Source organism: Pyrus communis, chromosome 7 (genome assembly GCF_041283825.1).
Source record: "Pyrus communis isolate YQ-2024b chromosome 7, ASM4128382v1, whole genome shotgun sequence".
In the NCBI taxonomy this organism is placed as follows: Eukaryota; Viridiplantae; Streptophyta; class Magnoliopsida; order Rosales; family Rosaceae; genus Pyrus; species Pyrus communis.
Window position 1 is genome coordinate 22,352,748 of NC_142571.1, and position 14,687 is coordinate 22,367,434.

Sequence of the window (14,687 nt, forward strand, 5' to 3'; positions counted from 1 at the left end):
AAATTTAAAAATGATATATTTATCCAATTATTCGATCAAAATAAATAAATCATGCAAATTCATGCGCATAAAATAATTTGGGTTCTCAGTAGAGCCGATCCGAGACAAAACTGACTTATCACTAAAAGTAATTCAGCAAAAGTCGCCCAAGAAGTGTTTGTATAATGTCTCAAAACGTGAAAGAGTTTTGTGAAAATTCGATAAACCTCAACGGGTGTTTGTATAGTTAACCTGATAAAGTAATACATTGATGGACTGGGCTCCAATATCTAATTTTGGACTTCGGAACAAAGGCCCAACAAAGTAGCTGAGGCTCACTAAACGGGCCTTAGAAAATACAGTTCACATTTTTTTCTGTGGTTGTTAAATTTTTTGTACACCCACGACTCTTTCTCTGGACACTAATTACTTTGCCCACCCCAGATTAATTTTCAAGTTTCTCTGGGCACCCTGATACGATTAAGAATATACCAAAAACTGACCTTTAAAATAGTTTATTTAAAAAATAATAATTAAATGAAAATAATTGCAGCAAGGCCACAGTCTTGGGCCTACTCCCCCGCCCCTCTTCATTCTATTCACATTGAAAAACATGGTCATTGAATTCAAATTCTGTCCGAATACCAAATTAATTAGTGTTCTTTTCATCTTTGTTCTTTTTACAAGCTCATACTAAGAATTCGTCTCTAAAGTCATTGTCGGTTTTTTTTTTGCTTTTTACCGCCAACTCCGGCCATCATGCTTGGAAAGACCCACATCTTAGCTAGCTCAAAAGCAAGAGGACCGGTCCTGAGAAATTTGAGGCCCGGGGCGACGCTAAAATGTACTCTACCTTCATATATAAAAAAACTATTTGTTTTCATACGTAAGATTTTGATAAAATTATACTTAGAAAAACACTTCAAACTCAATAATTTAAAAATACGGAAAAACTAATTTATTTTGTATTGAGAGAAGGGAACCAAAAAACTCCGGACTTATAGGTAGATAGATTATGAGTTTTGTTTTCCTTCTATATGAACTTTTAAAGTGTTTTCATATTAATCGTGATGTGTTTTTCTTATTTATTACCCTTGTCACTATGGGAATAAAAAAATTAATCATATTTTCTAATTTTTAGTTAATATGTATAAGCAATGAATGAACACTAATTAAACTTGATGGGACTAAAAAAAAATAATCATATTTTCTAATCCTTAATTGATACGCCGAACCTAAGACATCTCAATTACAAATGAAAGGAATACCAATAGATCGTAGTACTAATTGTGAGCGAAGGAAAACACTGGATACATCAAAGATACACCTAATTGATCTAGCAGCTCAGGTTATGCATCTTGGACATGTTGGCTCCAGCGCCGGTTGCGGCTAGCCCTTTTAGTGTTCAATGTGTGGATGCTGGTCCCTCACTGTCCGGCGAATTTTGTAGGTGGTCTTGGCCTGAGTGCCTCGTCCCCCACTGGGAGTCGATCTGCGGATCCCTTCTCGGAGTAGTGTAGTTGTTTTTCACTTGCCTTATGTGCATTGTGGTGGCGCTATTTGTTTTGGCTAGATTGGTCTTCGCCTTTGTGCGATGTGTTATGTAGTCTCATCTGTCAACGATGACTTGATGTGTCCTAGCTCTACCACGATGACTTTATGTGGCCTCGCTACTCAATGATGACCATTGTGGCTACATGTATTTCTCTATTGTGATAGATCTGTACTGGTGGCACTTGTGCGTTTGGCAATTGTGTGTTCGTGGTTGTGGTAGTCTACTAGGGGTTTACTCTTATTTGTCTGTCTACGCAAATTCACTCCAGATCAATTTATTGGTCACTGGAGCTTTGTACCCAATGACACCCTTGTAATTGTTTGTGTTGATTAATGAAATACCACACTATCGTTTCTTGTCAAAAAAAAAAAAAAAAAAAAAGAGTAAATGTTCACTAATAGAAAATAAGTACGTTAATTAACACTTGAATAATAGTCTAATCATTAATAACCATGTCATATAATTTACAAAGTATAATAAAACATTCTCCTTGACATTAGCTTCTTTTTTTTTTTTTTTTTTTTTTTTTTTTTGAAGAACCTCCTTGATATTAGCTTTGATGAAAACCCCAAAACTCTCTATCCTGCCAAAATTTTTTAGACACGGACAATAAGACCAGACATGTCCGAAAGCCGTCACGAGGCAAAATCCGTGAGTTCAGACGTGCTTTCGTTTACTTCAACTCACAGGCCCCACCCCACTGCTTTTTCTTCCTTCAATCTCTCTCCCATGTTCTCTGCTCTCTGTAGCTCCTCCAATCTCCACACCCAGCATTCAACCTCCAAACCCGGCATTCAATCTCCAAACCCAGCATTCAATCCTCCCCAGATCCTTAAACCCAGCTCCATTTTTTTTCTACTGTAAATGCATGAGTTAATTTCCAAAACCCAGAACCCAATTTTTCTCCTTCCACTTTTTTGCACTAAATTTGCAAAACGCTTTTGTAATTTGGTGTTAGAATTCCAAAAATGATCTCCAAAGGCGCCAACTTTGGCACATTTGTTTCGGTTGGGGTTTTGGTTCTGTGCTGGGTGCACTTTGTGGAGTGCCAGGATGTGGGGGACTATGACCAAATAGACAACCCAGCAGTTATTCCTCTCATCACTCAGATTGTCTACGGCCGTATCTCCAATGTCACTGCAGTCCTCAGCCGACAAATCAGCAATCGTTCCAGCTTCTGCGTGAAGGACCCGTAAGCTGCTTTGTTTTCAACTTTACTATTTTCTGTTTGGTTGCTGAGAAAATGAACATACATGAAGAGAAAAATGGGGATGTCGGAAATTGAATTGTGTAATTGGGGTGTGAAAAGTCAATTCAAGTTGATTAATGGAAACATTGTATAGCTGGTAGTTTATATGTAGATATATTGTTGGACTAGTTTCAATTTAGTTGTGCGACAGAGATTAGTTTGGATGATCAAATTTGTGTTTCAGGGAAGCCGATTGGAACGAGGCGTTTAATTTTTCATCCAATGTGGATTTCTTAACTTCCTGCATTCAAAAAACTAAAGGTATGTAAGTACTTTTGTAATTAGAATGAAGAATAAATTTGACTGTCTGGTTGTTTCTTAAGTAATGCAGGGAATCGAAAAATTGAATTTTTTTTTCATTCGTTTTGTATCTTGGCAATCGAATGTAGGTATTTGATTTGTTCAGTTTGATAATTTATGATGTTCAACAGGAGATGTTACGCGGCGGTTGTGTACAGCAGCTGAAATGAAGTTCTACTTCAATAGTTTCTTTGAAAAATCTGAGACTGCAAATTACTTAAGACCGAACAAGAACTGCAATTTGACCTCATGGATTTCTGGGTGTGAGCCAGGATGGGCTTGTCGTGTTGGCCCAAATGAGCAGGTTGACCTCGAAAATTCACAGGACATCCCTGCCAGGACTCAGAGCTGCCAACCTTGTTGTGAGGGTTTCTTTTGCCCCCATGGTCTTACATGCATGATACGTAAGGCCCTCTATCTTAATATATCCGAGTAATCAACTTGTACTTTGTTTCTGTGCAATGTACTTTCCCTAATTAAAGGATGCTTCTGATTATTTCTTTGTTTTCTTCCAATTGCCATCATGTTCTTGAAGCTTGCCCATCAGGTTCTTATTGTCCCCAAGCAACGCTGAACAAATCCACCGGTGTGTGTGAACCGTAAGTTCAGATTCTTGCTTTAATGATCTCTTGACTTATGGTGTTCAATAGCTTATTATGTGTAAAAGTTATATTGATATGTTTTTGCAGATACAATTACCAATTACCTCCGGGGGAACCAAATCATACTTGTGGAGGAGCAAATTTATGGGCTGATGTTGGTAGTAGTAGTGAAGTATTTTGTTCAGCTGGATCATATTGCCCAACCACTGTGAAAAGCATTCCTTGTAGTAGCGGGTATTGAATTTCATTCCTACGTCGTTTATGGAACTTGTTCGATGTTTAGTTGATTGTGTTCTTGTTATGTTTTTCAGTTATTTTTTACAAGTCTGAACTAGGATCTGAGATATACACTTTGGATGATAAGTTAAAATTGGTCTATGCTACCTTCATATTCTATGTTCTTCCTATTAATCTTTTTTTTTTTTCATTCAAGTGCAGACACTACTGCAGGATGGGTTCTACATCTGAGAAACGTTAGTTTTATTTCATTCTATTTCTCGAACAAAATTTTGATATGTTTCTGATTGCAGCCCTTTTTTTAAGTGGCCACGTCCCTTTTCCTTCTAACCCGGGATTTGCACTTTAATACAATCTGCAAGCATAAAGAAGCTAACCTTTTGCTATTTTATTTTATGTTTCAGGCTGCTTCGCTTTGACTTCCTGCAATCCAAACACTGCAAATCAAAATATGCATGCATATGGAATAATGCTAATTGTAAGTTGGCCATTTTACTTCCTAAACAAAAACTTTATTTTTCATTTTCATAGCTGCACGTTATTGATTGTTCATGTGAGGCGCACACTGCTCATTTGAATCAAAGTGCGTATCTGAAATGAAGCAATGAAAAAATGAATTGAAATTTATGATTTTTAATTACTTATGCAGGCAGCTTTGAGTACTCTGCTACTTATTATATACAATTGTTCAGATCAAGTTCTCACCACTAGGGGGAGGAGACGGGCTAAATACCGAGAAGCAGCAGCCAGAAGTGCAAGGGAAACAGCAAAAGCACGCCAAAGATGGAAATCTGCAAAAGAAGCTGCTAAGAAGCATGCAAGTGGATTACAAGCTCACTTATCACGTACCTTTTCTCGAAAAAATGACAGCTCAGAACTTGAGAAACTTAAGATGTTGACTCAATCTAGATCTCACACAGATGATGACCTTTCAATATCACCACATCCAAGTAGATCCGGTGTTTCTCGGTCCTCACCTGTGCCATCAGAAGGAAAGAAAAAGGAACCTACTGAGCTCATGCAGATTATGCATAAAATTGAAGAAGACCCTGAGGGTTATGAAGGTTTCGGTATTGGAGCTGAGGATACGAATGTAGGAAATGTGCCAAAAGGAAAGACGATCAATACTCATAGCCAAATTTTCAAGTATGCTTATGGTCAACTTGAGAAAGAGAAGGCTCAGCTGCAAGAGTACAAAGACCTAACCTTCTCGGGGGTGGTTAAAATGGCAACTAATAACGAAATAAGGAAACGGCCTCTCATTGAGATTTCTTTCAAAGACCTAACGATTACTTTGAAAGCAAAAAACAAGCATCTACTGAGGTGTGTAACTGGTAAAATTAGGCCTGGCCGCATCACTGCTGTTATGGGTCCATCAGGGGCTGGAAAAACAACGTTTCTTTCTGCCCTAGCTGGAAAAGCAATTGGATGCAATACGACTGGTTTAATTCTCATAAATGGAAAGAATACATCAATCCATTCGTATAAAAAAATCGTAGGGTTTGTGCCGCAAGATGATATCGTGCACGGAAACTTGACTGTGGAAGAGAATCTATGGTTCAGTGCTAAGTGCAGGTAACATTCATCTCTTTACCGAATCCACTCTAACAGAATATATACTATTCACATGTTCGCCATCTTTGCTACTAATTTTTTGGTTGTGTGATAGTTTATTGTCAACCTGCAACTAAAAAGTTTACAATGAAGTGATGGTACACAATTCATGAACCCCAAGCAACCATTATAGTATTGTGTGGTTTTTCTGCAAAACGCTGCTACATCCTATAATTTTGACTGCTGCTACATCTTGATGATGAACTTGTGTTTTTATTTATTTATTTATTTTTTTTTTGGAAGATTATCCGTGGACTTACCAAAAGCGGACAAAGTTTTAGTGGTTGAAAGAGTTATCGAGTCCTTGGGGCTTCAAACAGTACGTGGTTCCTTAGTTGGAACGGTGGAGAAGCGAGGAATTTCTGGAGGCCAGAGGAAACGTGTAAATGTTGGCTTGGAAATGGTTATGGAACCTTCACTTTTGATTTTGGATGAGCCCACATCCGGTCTAGACAGCGCCTCTTCTCAGCTACTTCTTAGAGCACTTAGACGGGAAGCTCTTGAAGGGGTAAATATCTGCATGGTGGTTCACCAGCCTAGGTAATCATTCAAAACAAGGTTCTTTACTCTTTATACTTTGAAAGTCCACCATTTCTCTCTCCTCTTTTGATGTGCATATAATTCTCATATACTTCGATTAATGCAAAACCTTTTTGCATCAGCTATGCCTTGTTCAAGATGTTTGATGATCTGGTACTCCTGGCAAAAGGTGGTCTTACTGTTTATCATGGACCAGCAAAGAAAGTAGAAGAATACTTTGCAGGCCTTGGGATCAATGTCCCAGACCGAGTCAACCCTCCAGACCACTTCATTGACATTTTAGAGGGTATAGTCACAACGGAAAGAAGCTCTGGAGTGAGTTATGATGAGCTTCCCATCAGATGGATGCTTCATAATGGGTACTCAGTACCTCCTGAGATGAGGCAGAGTGCCACCGGACTCGCAATGTCATCGATGGATGAAAATTCAAATCGTGAAACAAATTCTTCTGGTGATGATATGATGGAACGGTCTTTTGTCGGAGAGGTATGGCAAGATGTGAAAAGTACTGTGGATCTGCATCGTGATAAGATACAGCTTAATTTCTTGAAATCCAAGGATTTATCAAACCGGAGAATTCCAGGTTTATGTCTACAGTACAGATACTTCCTGGGCAGGTAAGGAATCAAGATTGTGCCAAGTTAAAAATTTTTATTCCACAGAAATTGCTTCATTATTGAAATCTTCAAAATTGAAAACATGGTGTTTTCTGCATTCTTATTGTAATGCTAATGGTTGATCCTCTTTATTTGACGTCATGACAGAGTTGGTAAGCAGAGACTACGGGAAGCTCGCATGCAAACAGTGGATTATTTGATTTTATTTCTTGCTGGAGCCTGCTTAGGAACACTTTCAAATGTCAGAGATCAGACCTTTGGTGCAGGCGGTTACACTTACACTGTTATTGCAGTTTGTGAGTACAACCAATTATAGGTTTCTTTTTTGTAGACACAAATGCACAAAGCTTTTTTTCTTCCTAACATCTTGAGTCTTGATTTGATTTCAGCTCTACTGTGCAAAATTGCGGCTTTGAGGTCGTTTTCTCTAGACAGATTACACTATTGGAGAGAGAGTGCTTCGGGGATGAGCAGCTTGGCTTATTTCCTGGCTAAGGATACTATTGATCATTTTAATACAGTGATCAAACCTGTAGTGTATTTGTCTATGTTCTACTTCTTTACCAACCCAAGATCTAGGTTTGCAGATAACTATGTTGTTCTGGTCTGCCTTGTGTATTGTGTAACTGGTATAGCCTACGCGTTAGCAATCTCTTTCGAACAGGGTGCAGCCCAACTAGTAAGTATCTCATTTAACATATTCTCAGTTTCGCATTCAGTTTTGGCACTCCATTGATATTTTACTGACAAACGGATTGCTTGCAGTTATCGGTACTTCTTCCAGTTGTTTTGACTCTCATAGCAACACGGCAGCAAGATAGTGAATTTATGAAGATTTTAGCTAAGTTGTGCTACCCGAGGTGGGCGTTGGAGGCATTAGTGACTGCAAATGCTGAAAGGTACTCCACAAAATTAATCTAAATGGAACATGGGAAATGTTTACGAGCTTTGTTTGTGAACTATTATACAGATGTATGTACTTGGAACTTCTAGTCGATTGGTTAAAACTGTCATTTTGATCTGTATGCTTTTGTTTCCTTTTTGCTACAGGTATGCCGGAGTATGGCTGATAACTCGCTGCGGGTCACTTCTAAAAACCGGCTATAATCTTCATAACTGGAATCTTTGTATAATCATCCTAACATTCATCGGCATAGTTAGTCGGGCGATAGCGTTCTTTTGTATGGTGACCTTTCAGAAGAAGTGAGTGAAATCATAGATCAACAGTCAGCGTTGATAGGGACAGCATTGTCCAAAGCAGATAGGTAAAATGTATGTTAGGAGCTGTTGAGCACTACGCCTCGATGCTTTGTGTGGGTTCAGGTTTTGTTACTAGTAAGATGTATACATCTCCCATGAGATTGCTCTGGAAATTGAATCTGAATCTGAAGCTGTATATTTTTTATAGGTTAATCTTTTTTAACTAGGTTTTCTTAGCTATTTCCCAACACAACCTCAGCAACCCGAAGACCTAAATTAAAGCCCACAAAATTCGCACAAACAACTCACAACACTAAAATCTAATATAAATCACATCCAAGTCTCGTTCAAAGCACGAGAAAAGAAGAAAGACAAATTGAATACTCAAAAATATTATTTTGTAGATTTTGTAGATAAAAATAATAAAGAAAACTACAAATTGTCAAAACGGTTACATAACTAAAGGACTACATCTTTACACAATGGTTGTTATTTATTTTTGTTATTTACTCATATGAAAAAAAAAAGTGGTTTCTAATATTTACTTGGCATTAAAAAGAGAACTAGCACCTGAAATAATTAAAATGTCAAAACAGTTACCTTCATGGGTTAAAAAATGTTCGTAATGTAAGGTTTTTGTTTGTAACCAACAAATTAATTAAGTACTTGGGTTTTATCGAAAACAAGAGTATAAAAGGATGTGCACTCTAGTCTCTCTACCATACTCAGATCTATTAACAAAGTGATCGAGTAACATGAATGATAAATTATAGCATAGATTGAACTGTCAAACTGTGAATTCAACTGCTTAAGAAAAACCACTGCCAAACTTTGGCAATTTCTTTGGATCAATAGAATTATTTAGAGATTTTGATTTACACTCTTTCTATAGACATAGATCTATATATGCTTCCATATCTTAATTAGCCCTATTTCTCATCATTTTTTCAATTTTTTTGGTACACTCATGAGTCCATTCATGAAGTCGCCCTACCAATATTTCATTGTATTCATCGCTTGTTTATGTCCTCTATCCACTAACTCATCAACATTGATCAAAGTTCCTTTGCCGGTGTTCAAAAATTCATTGGAGAAAACCATGGATGTTGTACTAAATGTTGCATCCACCATGTCACATATGCATGTTGAAAAACATGATGATGGTCGAAATGCTAACGATGCTATTCCATATTGTGCGGATTTGCTTGGTTCAACGGCTCAAGTCTTGAATTGGTCCCTTTCAACAATTCATGATCTAAAAGGTGTCTTTTATTTTTCAATTTATTATCATATACCTCTAGCTCAATTTATCTCTTAGTTTTTTTTTTTTTTCATTTGATACAGATATTTTTTTAATCAATATTTGATTTGGATTAAAACAAGTAAAAAACTGTTATACTTAGGGATGGAATTTAATTATTTCACTGTAGCAACACAGACACATACGCCATATATCATTATACAAGTGTAGGAACTTGAACAAAAAAAAAATAAAAAAATAATTCTTCCACTTGTGTGATAATATATGGCGAACTGCCCCGTATTTCAGGTGCTTTGAAAAATCTCTCCAACAAGAATGCACAATTCACAACAAGAAGTTGATAATTTATGTTGCAACTTTCTTGAAAGCTTATCGTAAATCCTATAAATTGAATTCATCCTCTACAACATCATTAGTTAAGTATAATAATCGATTACTAATGTATGAGAATATATTCCATTAATTAATTAACAAAAGGCTGTTCTTATTAACCTATCTAATGAAAAATTTATACAGATGATGTGATTTCACATATGGGAGCATGGTCGAAAACCTCTCTTTCAAGGCACAAGACATGCATGGAAGCCTTCGAAGGAACCAACTCCATTCTTGCAGGAAGCCTCAAACAAGTGACCACATCAATACATGGCCTCCTTGGCATGTTGCACGCGCACCAAGCAGCTGATTTTGTTGGCTCTATTCGGACGTCTAAACACATTAGACCTTGGCTGCAGAGACCAAACTTAATCGTTTCTCACGACGGGAGGGGAGATTTCAAGCTAATATCCGACGCCATCGCGGCTGCACCCGATCATAGCCGGCAGTACTTTGTAATTTTTGTTAAGAGAGGAGTTTACTATGAGTACGTGAATATTGATGCCCAAAAGTCTAATCTGGTTTTGGTTGGAGAGGGCATGGACAATACTATCATATCTGGCAACAGAAGCAATGGGACTGGTTGGGTCACATCTGATTCAGCAACATTCAGTAAGGGGCCAAAACTTTATCAAATTGCTTTTACAAAACAAATAAAAACTTTCGCCAATGAACACAAGATTAGTAGAACACTTGGCATGTTCTAAGGTCACGGGTTGTGGAAACAGCCTCTTTGCATAGCAACGGTAAGGTTGTGTACGATGGTTGTTTCCTCCGACCCTCACAAAATGGGAAACCTTGTTGGCTTGGAGTCATGCTTTTACTTGTATGTTATGTTTTGGTACCCATCATAAGTTTTCTATTAATAGGCTATTGGATTATCAATTCGAAGATCACTTTTAAGAGTCTAAGACAATGAACATCAATAGGCTAATGGATTGCTAATTTGCAGCTCAACTTGTTAAGAAATCGAACTTAGAACCTCAAGAACAAGTGGTCCTGTTAACCGAGTTACAAGCCCTTGCAGTAGTAACAATTGTTTGAGTTACGGGTATTTTCATCCTTATAATTTCAACTCATTAAAATGAGTTATTCTCTGAATTTTTGGAGAAAATGTTTCTCTTTTACCATTGTTTCAAGATTGCCAAATACAGTGCTTATCATTACTTACTAACATTCAAAACCTAATTATTGAAACTTCACATGAGCTATTCTAATATTTCTCCATAATTTTTGTGTGAATTAATTCCTTCTCTCTCTTTATGTAGCTGTAAAAGCCGACGGTTTCATTGCCGTCAACATTGGTTTTGTGAACACAGCAGGACCATACAACATGCAGGCAGTTGCACTCCGGTCCCAAGGAGATCGATCAGCTTTCTTCCGGTGCAGTATAAGTGGGTACCAAGACACATTGCTAGTGCATGACGGCCGCCAGTTCTTCCGAATGTGCAAAATAAGTGGCACAGTTGACTTCATCTTTGGCTACGGCACTGCCGTTTTCCAAAAATGTACAATTATTTCCAAGCAAAACCGTAAAGGTGGCCGAAACGAGATCAGTGCTCATGGTCGTTTTAATCAAAACGATCCCACGGGCTTCTCTTTCCAGTTTTGTAACATTGTATGTGATAATTCACATGGTACTGTATCTGTTGAGAATCAAACTCCCACGTACTTGGGTCGACCTTGGGGAAATTGCTCACGTACCGTTTTCATGCAGTCACAATTAGATGCAGTTATAAGGCCAGAGGGTTGGCAAGAATGGAGTGGAGATTTTGGGCTGAAAACTCTGTATTATGGTGAGTACATGAATGAGGGGCCGGGTTCGAACCTTACGCGCCGGGTCAAATGGCCGGGTTACCATGTGATTACTGACCCATCTGTGGCTGATGAGTTTACAGTTGCCAAGTTTATTGGTGGCAATTCATGGCTGCCATCCACAGGCATCCCTTATGCACCAGGGTTATTGAAGGATCGATAAGTTGAACCAAAGAATAAATTAACTGGAAGGAGATGCACGTTGGGAGGTTTGGTAAGGTTGGGAGGGTGAACCAAATCAACTTGCATTGGATCACAATTTCTTTTTTCTATATGCCCATTGGATCACAATTTTTTTTTAATGTAATTTACCCTTCAAGAGTATTTGCTTTGACTTTTCATAATATCTTTTTTTTTTTTTTTTTTTTTTTGATCATTTTGGGGAGGAGGAATTCGAACTTCAGACATCCTTTAACAATATAAAGAAAGTATGTATCCTAGAAAACAAGGAACATTAATAACACAAAATCAAACCCTGAATCCCTTGATTTTGAAATATCAAGAACAAGGAGTGCAGTTTTCAGTTAGAGATATGACTTTGTGCATAAGAAAACTCTAGCTCATTCAATATTCAAAAGAAATGCACAGAACAAGGATTACACCCGAACTTCTACTATTATTTAGAGGTAGCAGGAATACCACTTACATTGAACCAAGTCGACACCGTTATTTTAAACTACAAACTAGCATTTGCCTACACATTTTGTGTGTATAAATACATTTGTTTTTTAAAATGAGAAGAAGAGAGGGAGAGGGAGAGGGAGAGAGAACGTGGGGGGAGTGGGAAATTTTTGTTTTTGGTTTTAATTTTTAATTTTTTAATTTTTAATTTTTTTTTAATATTGGAGGTATTTTAACATTACTAGTAGGTAACGTTTCAATAAAAAACAATAAAATTTGGACCCGTGAAATTATATTATTGCCCATCATTTTTTTTTTGTGATAGAAGACTAAGTAGTATTGTCACTATTTTTTGGTTGACAAAGAGGATTTCATTAATTAATAGAGATTAATAAGATTCTGGTTGTCAATCAAAACTCTACAAAATTATCATTCTAACCTCAAATTAAAACTGAATAGAAATAAAAATTATGAACAATCTAGTAATTACAAGAACACAAATTTTAACCTCACAACCATGTAAACATAGCAGCTCTAATTAAAATAAAATTAAATAAAAAAACCCACTTCTCTCTTCTTCCTCTCTCGGCATCTCTCGCCAGAAAAATCCTCAATCGCTCCTCCAACGTCTCCTCACGCTCAACTGATCCACTTTCTTAAAGCCACCCAATGGAGGTAGTTCACCGATGGATGACTAAGTCTGAAAATTATGGTTTAGCTTTTTGTCGCAAGCCCCATATGAAAAGGATTGTTTTTGCTGATTTGGTGACCATGTTCAGCATCATATTCACAAATATCCCTAAAAAAATGCATCTTTTTCTCACTTTATAAACTGTGTTGTAGTTTTGTGAATGCGACAAAACGTAGAAAATTAAAAGTAAATTTAATTGCCCACATATCGTGTGTGTGCCATGTTGGAATTAAATAGAATTTGGTTTTGATCTAATGATTGAGAAGGAAGAAACCAACAGTTAAGTGAATGCTTAGTCTCATAGGACAAGTGTATGCTTTAGATTACTGTTTGTGAATCAAGGGCTGATATTGCTCTAAACTAGCTTGTAAGAGAAAAGTTCAATGTGTTGATATTTAATGAAAATATTTGTGCTTGCTCGACAGAGAGAGTTGCACATTCCTCTGAAATTCTAATTCTTGTTCCTTGTCAATTTCCAGAAATACATGATACCAATTACAAATCAAACCACAAGAATTTATCATGGCCTCAGAGCTTAGGTTTTGATCAATTTTAGGACTGGGCGTTTTGTGCGCTTCGTATCTCTGAAAAGAAAAAGGGGAAAAACAAACCCAAATTTTGAAAAACCTCATATGTTCTTACAAAGTCTCACATGGCTACCTCGAGCAGTAGAGGAGATCTGAGGGCTCTTATCTTTAATGGGTCTAACTAGATTTTTGGTCCATCAAGATGAGGACCATATTCAAATCATATGATCTCTGGAATTTGGTGGACAAGGGTTTTGAAATCGCAGAAACTGAAGATGAGTCTAGCGATGAAGATCAAAAGTCTGTGAAGAGCTCAATGAAGGTTAATGAAACCAGAGATGCAAAAGCTCTTGGTATCATTCAAGGGGCAGTGTCTGATGAGATCTTTCCTCGAATCTCAAACTTTGAAACCTCCAAGATTGCGTGGGATGTTCTTCAACAAGAATTTTGTGGTGATAAAAAGGTTAGATCTGTCAAACGACAATGTTTAAGGAGAGATTTTGAGTACACTAGGATGAATGATGGTGAAGCTCTATCTGCTTATTTAACAAGAATGACTAACATTGTGAACCAAATGAAAACTCTTGGTGAAGAACTGTCAAACCAAAGATTAGTGCAGAAGATACTTATTAGCTTGCCTAAATCCTATGATTCCATCGCATCTATTATAGAAGAAACTAAGGACCTTGACTCTATTGAGGTTCAGGAGGTGATTGGCACATTGAAAGGCTATGAGCAGAGATTAAACATGTACTCTGAAAACTTAGTTGAAAAGGCTTTTGTTAGCCTAAGTGTGACTGAGGAAGATAGCAGTTACAAGGCTCAGGGGAACAACTCAAATCAAAAGAAATTTTGGAAAGGAAAAGGGAAGAAATGGGACAACAAGCATACTCCACAATCAAAATCAGAAACTAGCAATGATTCTACCAAAACCAAGTGTAAAATTTGTGACAAATTACACTATGGTGTTTATTGGTTCAAAGGAAAACCCAAAGGCACCAAGTGTGACAGGTTGGCCATCTAGCAAAAGATTGTAATCCAAGAAGGAACCAAGCTGTCAACTATGCACATAGAGTAGAAGAAGAGGAAGTAAATGTCTTTTATGCTTGTAGTGTTGCAAGAACTGAAAATAAGAGAGGAATCTGGTATATTGACAGTGGATGCAGTAATCATATGACTGCATATGAATCCTTGTCAAACAACATTGACAGAAGCTTCAATTGCAGAGTTAAAATGGGGATTAAACAACTTGTGGAAGCTACTGGAAAAGGAACTCTTGTTCTAGAGACAAAGGGTGGAAGAAGATTCATCAAGGATGTGATACTTGTACCTGGCCTTGAGAGCAACTCCACCCCTAAAGACTTTGCGCTAGCACCCAGCCCATTTATCCACTTCAGTGAACAATAATAGACCCTAATGAACAGTAATAGGCCAAAGCATCTCCACTGGCACCCAGTCTAAAAATGCGCTGGCACAAACGATTTCCACCTCTACAAAATGTGTT

At 37.4% G+C, this 14,687-nt stretch overlaps 2 protein-coding genes across 2 annotated transcripts; both read left to right on the top strand.

The window, feature by feature from the left end:
• The first annotated feature begins 2,114 nt into the window (after positions 1-2,114).
• On the top strand, positions 2,115-8,116 carry LOC137735178 (ABC transporter G family member 24). Its single transcript, XM_068474574.2, has 14 exons — positions 2,115-2,726; positions 2,968-3,044; positions 3,215-3,487; positions 3,619-3,682; positions 3,773-3,919; positions 4,124-4,158; positions 4,327-4,400; positions 4,572-5,497; positions 5,780-6,076; positions 6,199-6,693; positions 6,841-6,989; positions 7,083-7,372; positions 7,459-7,592; positions 7,744-8,116. Exons 1-14 carry the CDS (start codon positions 2,503-2,505, stop codon positions 7,898-7,900), a joined length of 3,342 nt encoding a protein of 1,113 aa, XP_068330675.2. The 5' UTR covers positions 2,115-2,502; the 3' UTR covers positions 7,901-8,116.
• Positions 8,117-9,732: 1,616 nt separating this feature from the next.
• LOC137734395 (pectinesterase/pectinesterase inhibitor PPE8B-like) lies at positions 9,733-11,507 on the top strand. The gene is made up of 2 exons (XM_068473670.2): positions 9,733-10,141; positions 10,798-11,507. Exons 1-2 carry the CDS (start codon positions 9,733-9,735, stop codon positions 11,505-11,507), a joined length of 1,119 nt encoding a protein of 372 aa, XP_068329771.2.
• Positions 11,508-14,687: the final 3,180 nt, after the last annotated feature.

Coding starts and splice junctions, on each gene's coding strand:
- LOC137735178 (XM_068474574.2), top strand. CDS start 2,503: ATGATCTCCAAAGGCGCCAACTTTGGCACATTTGTTTCGGTTGGGGTT. Junction 3,045..3,214: donor CTGCATTCAAAAAACTAAAG/GTATGTAAGTAC, acceptor GATGTTCAACAG/GAGATGTTACGCGGCGGTTG. Junction 4,401..4,571: donor CATATGGAATAATGCTAATT/GTAAGTTGGCCA, acceptor TTACTTATGCAG/GCAGCTTTGAGTACTCTGCT.
- LOC137734395 (XM_068473670.2), top strand. CDS start 9,733: ATGGAAGCCTTCGAAGGAACCAACTCCATTCTTGCAGGAAGCCTCAAA. Junction 10,142..10,797: donor ATCTGATTCAGCAACATTCA/GTAAGGGGCCAA, acceptor CTCTTTATGTAG/CTGTAAAAGCCGACGGTTTC.